The sequence below is a fragment of the Trichechus manatus genome, unplaced genomic scaffold (assembly GCF_000243295.1).
Source record: "Trichechus manatus latirostris isolate Lorelei unplaced genomic scaffold, TriManLat1.0 scaffold00128, whole genome shotgun sequence".
Taxonomy (NCBI): Eukaryota; Metazoa; Chordata; class Mammalia; order Sirenia; family Trichechidae; genus Trichechus; species Trichechus manatus.
In genome coordinates, this window is record NW_004444064.1 from 5,887,517 (window position 1) to 5,900,058 (window position 12,542).

A 12,542-nucleotide genomic window follows, 5' to 3' on the forward strand; every position below is an offset into this window, starting at 1 on the left:
GGGGACGCGGCTTCCGACGGCCGCTCGGGGGTCCCGGCGGCCCCTCAGATGCGCGCGCGTAGGGTCGCGGGCGGGGACGCGGGCCTCGCCGCCCGCCGGGATCCCCTTTGTTGTGGGGCGGCCGGTGGGTGTGGGAGGGGGATCTGCGCGCTAGGGGTCCGGGGCCGGAGTGGAGCCAGCTGCGGGCGGCGGGTGTAGGAGGGGGACTGCTGCACACCCCGATAGGGAGTCCGGGAGTTCGGAGTGGAGCCGACCGCGGGCGACGGGGAGCGGGTGTGGGAACTGATCTACACGCCCCGCGCCCGGATAAGGGAGTCCGGGAGCCGGAGTAGAACCGACCGCGGGCGGCGGAAAGCGGGTGTAGGTTGGGGTTTTCGCGCCCCGCAAAGGTGGCCTGGGGGCCGGAGTGAAACCGACCGCAGGCGGAGGGGAGGAGGTGTGAGAAGGGGTCTACGCGCCCGGCGTCCGGCCGTGAAGTCCGGAGTGGGTCCGGCTGCGGGCTGTGCGCTCGCCGTGGAGGGGCGAGGCGAGGCGGGCGCGGGGCATCCAAGACGGGAATGCGGGCGCGGGGGCCTCGGGTGAAGGGCCCGGGTCGGGGGGTTCAGGCGCGGGAGCGCTGGGCATTGGGGTTTCGGAGGCAAGGAATCCAGTAGCGGGGGCTTCGGGCACGGGCGTCCGGGTCGGCCGGTTGTTGAACGCGCCTTCCTCCCACCTGTCCGGCAGGTGCGGCCGCTTGAACCATGGTGATCATGTCGGAGTTCAGCGCGGCGGCCGCGGGCTCAGGCCAGGGCCAGCAGAAGCCCCTCCGGGTGGGCTTTTACGACATCGAGCGAACCCTGGGCAAAGGCAATTTCGCGGTAGTGAAGCTGGCCCGGCACCGAGTCACCAAAACCCAGGTGCGTGCGTGGCGGCACCCGAACCAGACCTGGGGCGCCCCAGAAGGGATGGGCCAGGACGGCAACGGGGAGAAGGGATCTGACCTGCCCGGGGGGTCTGCGGGGTTCATTACGTGCCTGTGCGTGCCTGCGCGGTTGATTGCGTTAATGTCCAAACGCTGGCATTTTTTAGTTTGGTAAAGAAAAAAAAAAATCCTTTATGTTTCTGCATAATATGTACAAATATTAAGAGGATGGCGAAAAGCTATTGAACAAAAAACCAGGAGTCCAATGTCCAGGGATTCAGATCTGATCGCTGGAAATTGACCCTGCAAACACTTCAGGTGTTTATTTAACTTTATTTTAGTAATGTCACTGGTTACATTGATTATTTTTCCCCAGCTTTTTTGTGACTGTATGGGTAAAATAGTTTAGAAATTTACCTACCAGAAAGTGAAATGTGTAAATTAGGCTACGGGAGGGTTTTTTTTTAAACAAAACATTTGTTTTCTTTTTAAAATCTGTAGGTTGCAATAAAAATAATCGATAAAACAAGATTAGATCCAAGCAATTTGGAGAAAATATATCGAGAGGTTCAGATTATGAAGCTTTTGAACCATCCTCATATCATAAAACTTTATCAGGTAAGGGCTCCAGTTTGCCTTTCACTGTTAATTCTGGAAGTGAATTATTTTTTATTTTCGACAAAATAGTCTGCAGTTGCTAAAGGTTACGCTTTTTTTGGGGGGGGGGCGTGTGTGTGTGTGGGGAGAATCCAGGAGTTGGTCGTTTAAGCTGAATAAATTGATTTTTGCCAAGTGCGCTCATATATTTACAATTATTTTCCTGCTTTTGGATCATAATTGAGATTTGCATCATTAAAATTTTATCTAGTATTGCAGTTCCAGTTTTAAATGCATAAGTTTGGTTGTTATGTTTACTTTATTATGAAAATAAACAGCCAGTCTGTACTAGTGTCGCAGTCGGGCATTTAGTAAAGAAGGACACATTTGAGTGGAACTAGAAACTTCTCCATTTGCAGATAATTATTAAATTTTAAACCGGCCGCCCTTCAGAGTTTTCGTTACCTTAAACCTTTGCATGAGCAGCAGTGAGCATTTGTCTTCCTTATTTCAACTCTTCTGTCAGAAATGGAGAGTTGAAAGTATTTTTGCAACGTTAGGAGCAAGGAATTTGTAATTTAATCCAAGTGAGGAACGTGCCTCACACTACCCATCTGTTAGTATGTTTTGTGACTTTATTTTTGACCGTTGTTGCAACTAATGAATTGTCTTTGAGATATAAGTACTGGTTTAATTAGGACAACAAAGTAATTCCCCCCCCCCCCAATAAATGACCACTTTTCAAAGATGGAATGAAGTCTACTTGCAGAAGAATAAATTTTTTGCAGATATTCAACATGTCATCCATTTGTGCTGTGTATAAATTCCATTCAGTGGTTCTCATGAAGCCATGTGGATCTGAGATGAACATGGGATGGTCATGTATGTTTGTGTTCCAGACTGGCAAGGGTAGGTGAAAATTGTGGTTGATGTTGTTAGAGTCAGGTTGATTCCGACTCATGGCAACCCCATGTGCGCAGAGTAGAACCGTGCTCCTTAGGGTTTTCAAGGCTGTGACCTTTCAGAAGCAGATCGTCAGGCCTTTCTGGGTGAATTCGAACTGCCAACCTTTTGGCTAGTAGTTGAGCACTGAACTCTTTGCGCCACCCAGGGTCTCCTTGAAAAGCGCGATAGGAGAGAGAATTAATTATAGTTTAAATGTACTCCACAGAAGGTTCTACTTCACTGAAACAGAGGTAGAAGCAGGATTATTGGCTTGTATTTCCACTGACGAGACAGTTTCTTCGGGGTCACGTGCATGTGGGGGCTTGTTTTTTTTTTTTTCTGTTGCCATTTTGAAGTTGAACCACCGAGATAAGAAGTTTCTTCCATGGTGTGGCCGAACTGTTTCTGGTTTGACTTTGGTGAAGGGCCAGACCTTAACGTACCTTCCTTTTGTTTTCTTCCTCCTCCTCCCCTCTGCCCATGCTTGTCGAATTAGATCGATTAATCAACAAATTACACGAATGATCGACCTCAGGGGTCTTTTCTGCAGGTGAATTTTCTTCTTCTCGTATGGGGTTCTTGACTGTTTGGAGACTCTAGAATTCAGGAATGTAGCAGGGATTTTTATGACTCTGGTTTTGACACTCCTGCATAATTTTCAGCCAGCTGGCACAGGCCCCAGAACCCTGCAGAGGCACTTTGCGCTTCCCTTCAGGTTTTTGAAACCTTAAAATGTTTGTACTCTTAATTCTTCCTTCTTCTACGGCGCAACGGCTTCTTCTTTAATGGTGAAAGAGGATCTGCAGCGACGTTCTTACAAGTCATTCTCCCACACACAGATAGGAGCAGGTCTGCTAAAAATTCAGCCAACCTGCACGCCGCTCACTTTTCTTGTTCGATTTATGGCTCGCCATAGTTGTCTTTAAAAGCTCTTTTTAAAAAAATAGCTATAATTTCAACCCAAAGAAATCTTTTTCTGTAAGAATGTGTTACCTCTCTTTCACTCCCTCTGAAATAAAAATAAATATATATATGTATATAGATACGTGAGTTTGGTTTACTTCTTTCAGCGCCCAAAATTTGAATTTTATCTCGTTTCTTCATTCGTTACCAGTTTAAAACTCTTTTAAAAATGGTTTCCAAGTAATATAAAATTCTTGGTCAAGAAACGAACCTGAAGTTGTATGTTGACATTGGCTGTTGCTGCTGATACATGTGGAGGAATTTGCTGGACAAAGGGCAGCCTATTGTATCTTACCTGCAAAGCTGTTGTCTTTTTCAGCCTCATTTATCATGTCAATAAAGCAAGTGGGGACGGGGTAGTTGTTATCTGTTATTCATTTTGTTCTGGCCGTGAATATCAGCTTGAATAATCCGTGACCTGCTCGCCAGGCTTCTAACAGAAAGTCCTAGCAAAAGGTAGCAGTCTCTTAGTTCTGTAGGCTTTGGTGTCCACGAAAGGAGTGTAAGGCAACGTGCATTAATACGGTGACTTAAAAGTGTTCTAATATATTGGCTCTTTTTTAAGAACTACGATAGATCAAGGTAGGCAAGCTAATAAGGAGTTCACGTCTGATTTGTTATTTTTTTTAAAACCTCTTTTCAAATAAACCAAAAACCAAACCAGTTGCTGTCAACTCAGCTGTGACTCACGGCAACTCCGTGTGTGTCAGGGTAGAACTGTGCTCCACAGGATTTTTCAAGGGCTGATTTTTCGGAGGTAGATTGCCAGGCCTTTCTTCCAAGGTGCCCCTGGGTGAACTTGAACCTCCAACCTTCCGGTTGGCAGCCGAGCATGTTACCTGTTTGCACCACCTAGGCACTTTTCTTTCTGAATAGAAATACCTTTATTTGTGTCTTTATTGCAGAAGTTTTTCTTCCCCCCCCTTTTTAAAAAAATTTTTTTTATTGTGCTTTAGATGAAGGTGTACAGAGTAAATTAGTTTCTCATTAAACAATTAATACACATATTGTGTCGCCAACCCTGAAACGTGTTTTCTTTCCTTTTTTAAATGACGAATGCACGCATCTGAGAGAAGTTAAACACTTGCTGGGTTTTCAGTGGGTTATTTATCCGATAGGTCTGTTCCCTTTTTGTGGTTAAATATTAGGTCTTTATTTTTTTAGGTTATGGAAACCAAGGACATGCTTTATATTGTCACCGAGTTTGCAAAAAATGGAGAGATGTTTGGTAAGTCACACTTAATTGAAATAAACGGCATGAACGCGTGCGGATTGCCTGTCTGGGGTTTGGGTCCACGTGCTGTAAACTTCCACAGCTTTGTGTAGTTGTTCCCATGAGGGCTGGCAGACCTCTGGATTTGGGGACATGGCTTTGTCTCGTCCCTCTTCCCCAGATTATCTGACCTCCAATGGGCACCTGAGTGAGGAGGAAGCACGGAAGAAGTTCTGGCAGATCCTGTCGGCCGTGGAGTACTGCCACAGCCACCACATTGTCCACCGGGACCTCAAGACCGAGAACCTGCTGCTGGACAACAACATGGACATCAAGCTGGCAGGCAAGGATGCCCATGGGTGCCTGGCGTCGGGAGAGCGCCCCGGGGCATGCTGCGGATGGCTCTGGAACTTCAGCCTCCCTTGTTCCCGCTTCATCTAATCGGCCTCTTTCCCTCTCAGATTTTGGATTCGGGAACTTCTACAAGTCAGGAGAGGCCTTGTCCACGTGGTGTGGGAGCCCCCCGTATGCCGCCCCGGAGGTCTTTGAAGGGAAGGAGTACGAAGGTCCCCAGCTCGACATCTGGGTAAGGGGCCTGCGTGGTGCTGTGCTGTGGTGGGTGCCCTGGGGTGGCCATTGACAGCTCACCGTGCCCCTTGGTGCCCGCTGACCGCTCACCGTTCCCCTTGCTGTCCGCTGACCGCTCACTGTGCCCCGTGGTGTCCACAGAGCCTCGGGGTTGTGCTGTACGTACTGGTCTGCGGCTCACTGCCCTTCGACGGGCCCAACCTGCCCACCCTGCGGCAGCGCGTACTGGAGGGCCGCTTCCGCATCCCCTTCTTCATGTCCCAAGGTAGGTGGGCGGCCGGCCTGCTCCCCACGTGGGCCAGGCTAACCCGGAGCCTTGTCTGGGAGGAGGGGAGGAATGAATTTCCTGAAACGCCTGCCCTGCTGTCCTCCCGTGCATAGCGGAGGCTGTGAATGAGCCCGTGTTACTGTGGGGCGTGGTCGCGATGCCCACGGAGAAACCCAACCCCACAGGGCTCTCCGTGCCCTACTTCTAGGGTGCAGTGCCCTCCTCTGTGGCCGAGTCTCCTTGTGAGCCAGCTGGCTGCACACCTGGGGTCCCCTCTCAGGCCAACACCTCGGGCTCTGCCCCCCCCGTTAGTTTTACCCACTGGCCAGTTTCAAACACATCATTTTTCCTTGAAGATTTGTTGCGTAAAGAGTCTTGGCCTATTGTTACTAAATCGTATGGTCACAGAGCAGGGTGGGCAGGCTCAGAGGCTCTCTGGCTGGTGGACATTGGAAGGATCAAGGCCGTGTCCTTCCAGGGGCCGGATCGCTCAGGCGGTGGCTTCCCCAAGTGGGGCATCTGAGCTCTTGGCCTGGGCGCTCAACCTTGACGACTCTAGTTTGCCCGTTTCCCTGTGGGCAGGGGGAGTGGGTGCCTTGCAGGGCTGTGAGGGTCCGCAGGTGGTGGGCTGGCCCGCAGCAGGGCTCAGCGCACCCCCTCTGCCGTCTGCAGACTGCGAGTCCCTGATCCGCCGCATGCTGGTGGTGGACCCTGCCAAGCGCATCACCATCGCCCAGATCAAGCAGCACCGGTGGATGCAGGCGGAGGCCGCGCTGCCGCAGCCCCCCTCCCTGGCCTTTGCCGCGCACAACTACAACTCCAACCTGGGCGACTACAACGAGCAGGTGCTGGGCATCATGCAGATGCTGGGCGTTGACCGGCGGAGGACCGTGGAGGTGAGCTGGGCGCCTCACCTGCTGCAGGTGTAGGCGGTCGGTCGGGGGGCACAGCGCCGCTGGGAGAACTGGCACGCGCCCTCTAGGGCAGAGTGGGGGCGTGGCTGATGGAAGGGCTGGCTTATCTTCTGCTCCGGCGGTCCCTCAGCCACCAAGAACAGCCCTGGGGACGGCGGCAGCTCAGGGATCAATGCAGACGCATCCAAGGCGCTGCTGCTTCCGGAGCTGCGAGCCAGGACTTTGTTCTCCTCCGCGCCTTCGCACTAAACTAACGTCCGTGTGTCTGTCTGGCAGTCACTGCAGAATAGCAGCTACAACCACTTCGCGGCCATCTATTACCTCCTCCTGGAGCGCCTGAAGGAGTACCGGAGCTCCCAGCCGCCAGCCCGCCCAGGGCCCACCCGGCAGCCCAGGCCCAGGAGCTCCGATCTCAGCGGTTTGGAGGTAAGGACAGGAAACCCCCCTCCCCCGTGCCTGTTCCTGCCCTCTGCCTGGGGATGCCCCCTGCCCCCCAGAGTTATGAGCCCCTTGCTCAGATGCGCCTGCCTCTTTCATCCCCCAGGTGCCCCAGGAGGGCCTCACTGGTGACCCCCTCTGCTCGCCCCTGCTATGCCCGCAGCCCCAGACCCTGGCACAGTCCGTCCTGCAGGTTGAGATGGACTGTGACCTCAGCACCTCACTGCAGGTGAGCTCTGCGGTGAGGTGGTTCCTGAGGGTTCTGTGCGTACCCTGTGAGCTAGTGGTGGTGACACCCCCCTCCAACATATCCCAAACTTGTTTGTTTTGGTCTGCCATAGCCCTTGTTCTTCCCGGTGGATGCCAACTGTGACGGAATGTTCCGGTACCGCTCCGTCTCCCCCAGCAGCGTGCTTGACACAGCCATCAGCGAGGAGGCCAGGCACGGCCAGGGCCTGGAGGAGGAGCTGAAGGCGCAGAAGCCCCTACCGAGCAGCACGGGCCGACGGCACACGCTGGCCGAGGTCACCGCCCACTTCTCCCCACACACCCCTCCATGTGAGTGTCCCGTGGGGACAGCTGGTCGACAGGGCAGGGCTTGTGGCCAGCACCGTTTTCCACCGAAGGTTTTCGGGGTCTGCCATGATCAGACTTTAGGGTACTCAGTGTGGCCGTTTGAGTGGAGAAGGGACCGTGGGGCTTAGTCTGTACTGGTGGCCGCCCTGGGATGCTCTGGTGGGTGGCGGGGTGGGTCCTTGGCCTGCACAGATCCCCTGTTGCCTGCAGCTCCGTGGTAGCTAGTCCTCGAGGCTCCCTGGGCCTCCGTGGCCTCTGGCCATTGGCAGGCGCCCTTTCCCTCCAGGTGTGGGGTTGAGGTGGGGAGGAGGCCTCTCCCGCTGCCTCGCCCGCTGCCTCGCCGAGCTCGGGCTATCAGAGCAGGGCCTGTAGATCCCCTCGTGGTTGGTGCGGCCCCCCTAAAGGTGCTGTGTTTTCCTCCAGGCATTGTCATTTCGTCCTTCTGTGCCACAGCAGCCGGCCCATCCGAAGGAACCAGCTCTGACAGCTGCTTGACTTTCTCGGCAAGCGACGGCCCCGCGGGGCTCAGCAGCGTGGCCGCCCAGGGGCTGGGGGGCACCTGCTCGCCTGTCCACGTGGCTGCGCCGTGCCTGGGGGCCCAGTCCGCCACCCCAGTCCTGCAGGCACAGGGGACCCTGGGCTGCACTGTCCCGCTCCCTGTCAGCTTCCAGGAAGGACGGAGGGCCTCGGACACCTCGCTTACCCAAGGTGACTGCTCCCCTCCCACCAGCCGCCCCCTTTCCAAGACACCTCATTTCCCTGAAGGGCGTCACTCTGTCCCTGGTGGCAGATGGCGTTTCCCGCTCTCTAGCCGGCTTAGAGAAGTCCTTCGGTGGTGCGAACACTTAACACGCTGGGCTGCTGACCGAGAGGCTGAGGGTTGGAGTCCAGCCCGAGGTGCTTTGGAAGAAAGGCGTAGTGATCTCCATCTAAGAAATCGGCCACTGAAAACCCTGCAGAGCACAGTTCTACTGTGACGCACACGGGGTCGCCATGAGTTGGAGTTGACTCAGCGGCAGCTGATTTGGTTTTTATCCAGCTTGGGCGGGGCCCGTGGCAGTGCAGGCTCGTCGTGGCCTTCATGCACGAGCTCAGACCTTGGGGCCTTGGGCGGGCATCTCTGTCAGCTGGTCCTGACAGCTCAAGAGATGCTTTGGGGCTGGGCGCAGCTCCCGACTTGGATGATGGGGGCGTTGGGGAGGGACCCCCCAGTGAACACAGCCCCACCTGGTCGACCGTGTGCGGGGTTTGGCGTGCCCGTGCGCCCTCCAGAAGAACTGCAGCGCGCCCAGACATGTCTGTGTAGGAATGCCGTCTGACCCTCATCCCCGGGAGGGGGTGGCAGTTGTGACAAATCTGGTGACTGAGAGTGCTCCTTAACCCTTTAGGAACAACGACAGTCGTATTGTCCAGTCACATTGGCACCATCCATCCTTTCTGACCTCCTCCCTGGGCTGTGGAGCACTTCATGAGCCAGGGGCTTTCGCCTGTGCTTGGAGACAGTGGTCTGTAGACACCTTGATCTTGTCTCTCCCCAGGGCTGAAGGCTTTTCGACAGCAGCTGAGGAAGAACGCCAGGACCAAAGGGTTTCTGGGGCTGAACAAGATCAAGGGGCTGGCCCGCCAGGTGTGTCAGGCCTCCTCCTCCAGCCGGGCCCCGCGGGGTGGCCTGAGCCCCTTCCCGCTCCCTGCACAGAGCGCTGGCCCATACGGCAGCGGGGGCAGTGGCCGGGAGAGCCGGAACCTTCTGGAAGAGGTGCTCCACCAGCAGAGGTATGAGGCCCCAGGCTGCCCTTACTGCCCCGGTCACCCCTGCGTTGACGTGACTTGCACGTATCGGGAGCTTTTCTCTTAAATAACCTGATTTCTTCAGCTCTCCGTTTCTCTGTGTCATCAGGCACGCACACCTGCCAGCCCCCATGTTTGGGGAGACTTGTTAGGCTCAGAGCCCCACTCGCCCTGCCTGGTGTAGGAGGGGGCGGGCCACGTCAGGCTCTGTCACTCTGAAGGCCCTACGTGGGGACTGAGGGTGGCACTGAATAAAAATGTCACGTATGGCTGGCATCTCCGCGTTGCTATAAAAGCAAGATGGAGAATGGAAATGTCAGAAATTGCTCAGGGGATTAGTCACGCACAGCATTGCGTGTTCTGATCGGCTCCAGCCGGCAGTTCCACAGGGAGGGTTCTTACTCACGGCCAGCGCGGAAACCTGATCGTGTCTGCGAGCCGAGCCGACGCAGAGCTGGCTGGTCGGGGAGGCGCGGGCTGAGCAGGCAGTCACCTGCCTCTCCTCCTCTTCTCCAGGCTGCTCCAGTTACAGCACCACCCGGCGGCCCAGCCCGGCTGCCCACAGGCGCCCCCGCTGCCCCAGGCTCCCTATGTCCTCGCCCCGTGTGACAGCTCTGGCGTCCCTCCACTCTCCAGCACTCTCCTGGTGTCGGGACTTCAGAAGGAGCTGGTGCTGGGGCCTGGCCCGCTCCTGCCACCCCATCTCTTCCGGGCTGCTGCCTCCCCCACGGCCTCAGCGGCCCAGCTTCTGGACGCCCACCTGCACATCAGCTCCACCGCAACACCCCTGGCCCCCGCCGTGACCCCACAGCCCCGCTTCGCTGTGCTGCCCCCCGGATTCGAGCCCGCTGGGCTGGTGCAGGGAGACTGCGAGATGGAGGATCTGACCGCGGGCCAGCTGGGCACCTTCGTGCTCGTGCAGTGAGGGCGCACACCCAGCTCCCGCTGGCACCCGCCGCCACCGACTCTTCGAAGCAATAATTTCAGAGTATGTGAAGACGTTTTCAGACTCAAAGCCAATAACTTTCTGGAAGCGAAACAAGCAATACGTTAGGTGTTTGGGCTTTTTCGTTGATTTTTCATCTGCTTTCCTTTTTTCTTGCACTGAACAATTTTGAGTATGAGTAGGGACTGGAAACTTCCAGAAGAAAAATAATAACCGAGGGGGTGTGTTGTTGGGGTGGGTGGACGGGCAGGGCGGGGAAAGAGGGAAGGCTGGGATGGAGGGAGGACGGGGCTCTGCTGGTCCGGCCCTTGCCTACCGTGAGTGGGGGCGACTTTGGAGATGGCAGTGTGGGGCTGAAACAGGGGCGCCGTTGAGCACGGGCTCATGGAAGGGTGTGGGGTGGTTACCTCTGAGGAGATGGTGGCATGAACCATGCGTCCATGGGACAGAAGTGGGCGTCGCTGGGCATGTGTGCACGTGGGCGCACGTTGGTTGTATCTTTTTTTTTTAGGTAGGTCACAATCCTACATTTCCTGAAACATTTATGCTTTAAATGAAAACTGTGAACTTTCTGCTTCATCTGTCAGTTTTTGAAAAGCTCAAATAGCCCAGGAGAGGATGATTGACAAACTCTTGGAATTCTCTCCCCTGAAGTCAGAACCCCAGAGTATAGTTATTTTTTTAATTGTCTTTGGTGAGAAGTTTATAACCTGCTCACGGATTGGTTTTCCAGGAGTTGTCCGAGGAGCCACCGGAAGGAGCGGTGGGGCTGGGGGCTCCGCTCTCGCGGTCACTTGGCCGGAAACCCCTGCGCCTTCAAGGAGTCGGAGGGGCATTCTCTTCATGCTGCAGATTTTATTTCCGCTGCTAATTACGCTTTTATGCATTTCATTATCAGGGTCCAAAACGAACAACCGACTCTGGGGGGAGCGTGCAATATCGCGAGGCTACGATTGTACAGACCGAGACGGGAGAATTGGGGTGACAGACCCCACCCCTCTGGGCCAGGACCTGATGGGTCCTGAGCGTTTGGCTTTTGTTCAAGGAAAATGAGATGTCCAGGTCAGCGTTTTTAAAGCCTTTTTCGTTTTTTTTTAAAACACTGTATATGTATATAAATAGGATACAAATACACACTACTTATTTTTTATATTTTTTACTACACTTTTGTGTTTCTGGTTTCAATTTCCCCCTCTGGTAGTGTTCAGATACGTTCTCGTGAGCACCTGTTCCGTGTTCAGGGGGGCCGCGGGGTGCCTTCCCCTCAGAGCACCGGGGGGCAGAGGCGGCAGCGTACCTAGGTAAACTCACAGAGGGGCTCCGTCAGTCCAAAAGCCTCTTTGGAATTCAGAAGGAAAAGTGTTCTGTGTGGCCAGGTCCCCTCCCTTTGCCTCATCCAGGTGCCTTCAGATTCCTTTGGCTTCTTACAACCTGCAGTATTAAACAGAGCTCACTAGGGAAGGGAGAAGAAAGGCAGCAGTTTTGAAAAGCCAAAGACTGACCGAGTTACTGAGGGTCACGAGGACGGATGAGTGGCCGCTGACACCAGTGGTGCCGTGACCCTGGCTGACTCAGATCTGCACGCCTGTGTCTCTCCTATCGGCCAAGTTTGCTGCTACTGTTAACCGCGGCTGCTGTGTGGCTGCGTCAAAGGTTCAGGGCCAAGGACCAGCCCTTGTGGATGGCCCTGGTGCCCGGCCACAGAGAAAACACCAAAGTCTCCCACTAACTTACAAAGACGTTCCCAGAACTGGAGAGAGACCCTCCACCCTCCTGGGCAGCCCGGCCCCATGCCTTCCTTCTTTCAGAGGTAGCACAACTGATTCCAACACAGAACATTGTTCTCCTTTTTTAAAAATAATTTCTCTTCCCGTGCCGGAGATCAAAGGCCTCAGAAACCGTTGTGTGTTTCCTCTTTCAAGCAACAACAAGCACTTTACTTTCATAGTATTTTTGTTTTGTTTTGTTTCTTATTGCTGTAGAACCTCTTGGAGGACAGGAGCGCCGTGTTTTCGTTTCTTGGTTTTTTTTTTTTTCAAGTGTGCTGTGTGTTTTGTAGACTCCCTGACAGCACTGCCCTACAGACCACAATCTCAATAGCCTGTTGAAAGACACTGCGTGATCTAAGATGTACATAGTTCTGTGTTTTGTGGGTTTTTTTTTTTTTTTTACCATACCTGAAACCTTTTTTTTTTTTCCCTTATGTTAAAATGAGAAATGTATGCCAAATGATTAGTCGATGTGTGTTTTTTAATTTAATATTTAAATAAAATGTTTGGGGGACAAACCTGGACTCTTGTCCCCGGTTCGTCTGTCTGTTTCCTTCTGAGCTGCTGCACTCAGAGGCTGTGTCCTCCAGGGTCATTGAATTTTCGGATTTTAACAGAGCATACTGGGAACTCCTG

General features: G+C 54.1%; 1 protein-coding gene across 3 annotated transcripts; it reads left to right on the top strand.

Annotated features, from left to right (window-relative positions):
- The first annotated feature begins 116 nt into the window (after positions 1-116).
- Positions 117-12,173, top strand: SIK1 (salt inducible kinase 1). Of its 3 annotated transcripts, none has more exons than XM_004384803.2 (13): positions 117-896; positions 1,403-1,519; positions 4,571-4,634; positions 4,801-4,962; positions 5,081-5,205; positions 5,349-5,472; positions 6,148-6,371; positions 6,666-6,815; positions 6,934-7,056; positions 7,169-7,385; positions 7,827-8,111; positions 8,942-9,176; positions 9,708-12,173. In XM_004384803.2, exons 1-13 carry the CDS (start codon positions 741-743, stop codon positions 10,114-10,116), a joined length of 2,391 nt encoding a protein of 796 aa, XP_004384860.1. In that variant the 5' UTR covers positions 117-740; the 3' UTR covers positions 10,117-12,173. The 3 variants fall into 3 exon arrangements, with proteins under 3 accessions (XP_004384860.1, XP_023594850.1, XP_023594851.1); XM_023739082.1 differs by having other exon boundaries at positions 6,991-7,056; XM_023739083.1 differs by lacking the exon at positions 6,934-7,056.
- The last annotated feature ends 369 nt before the right edge of the window (positions 12,174-12,542 follow it).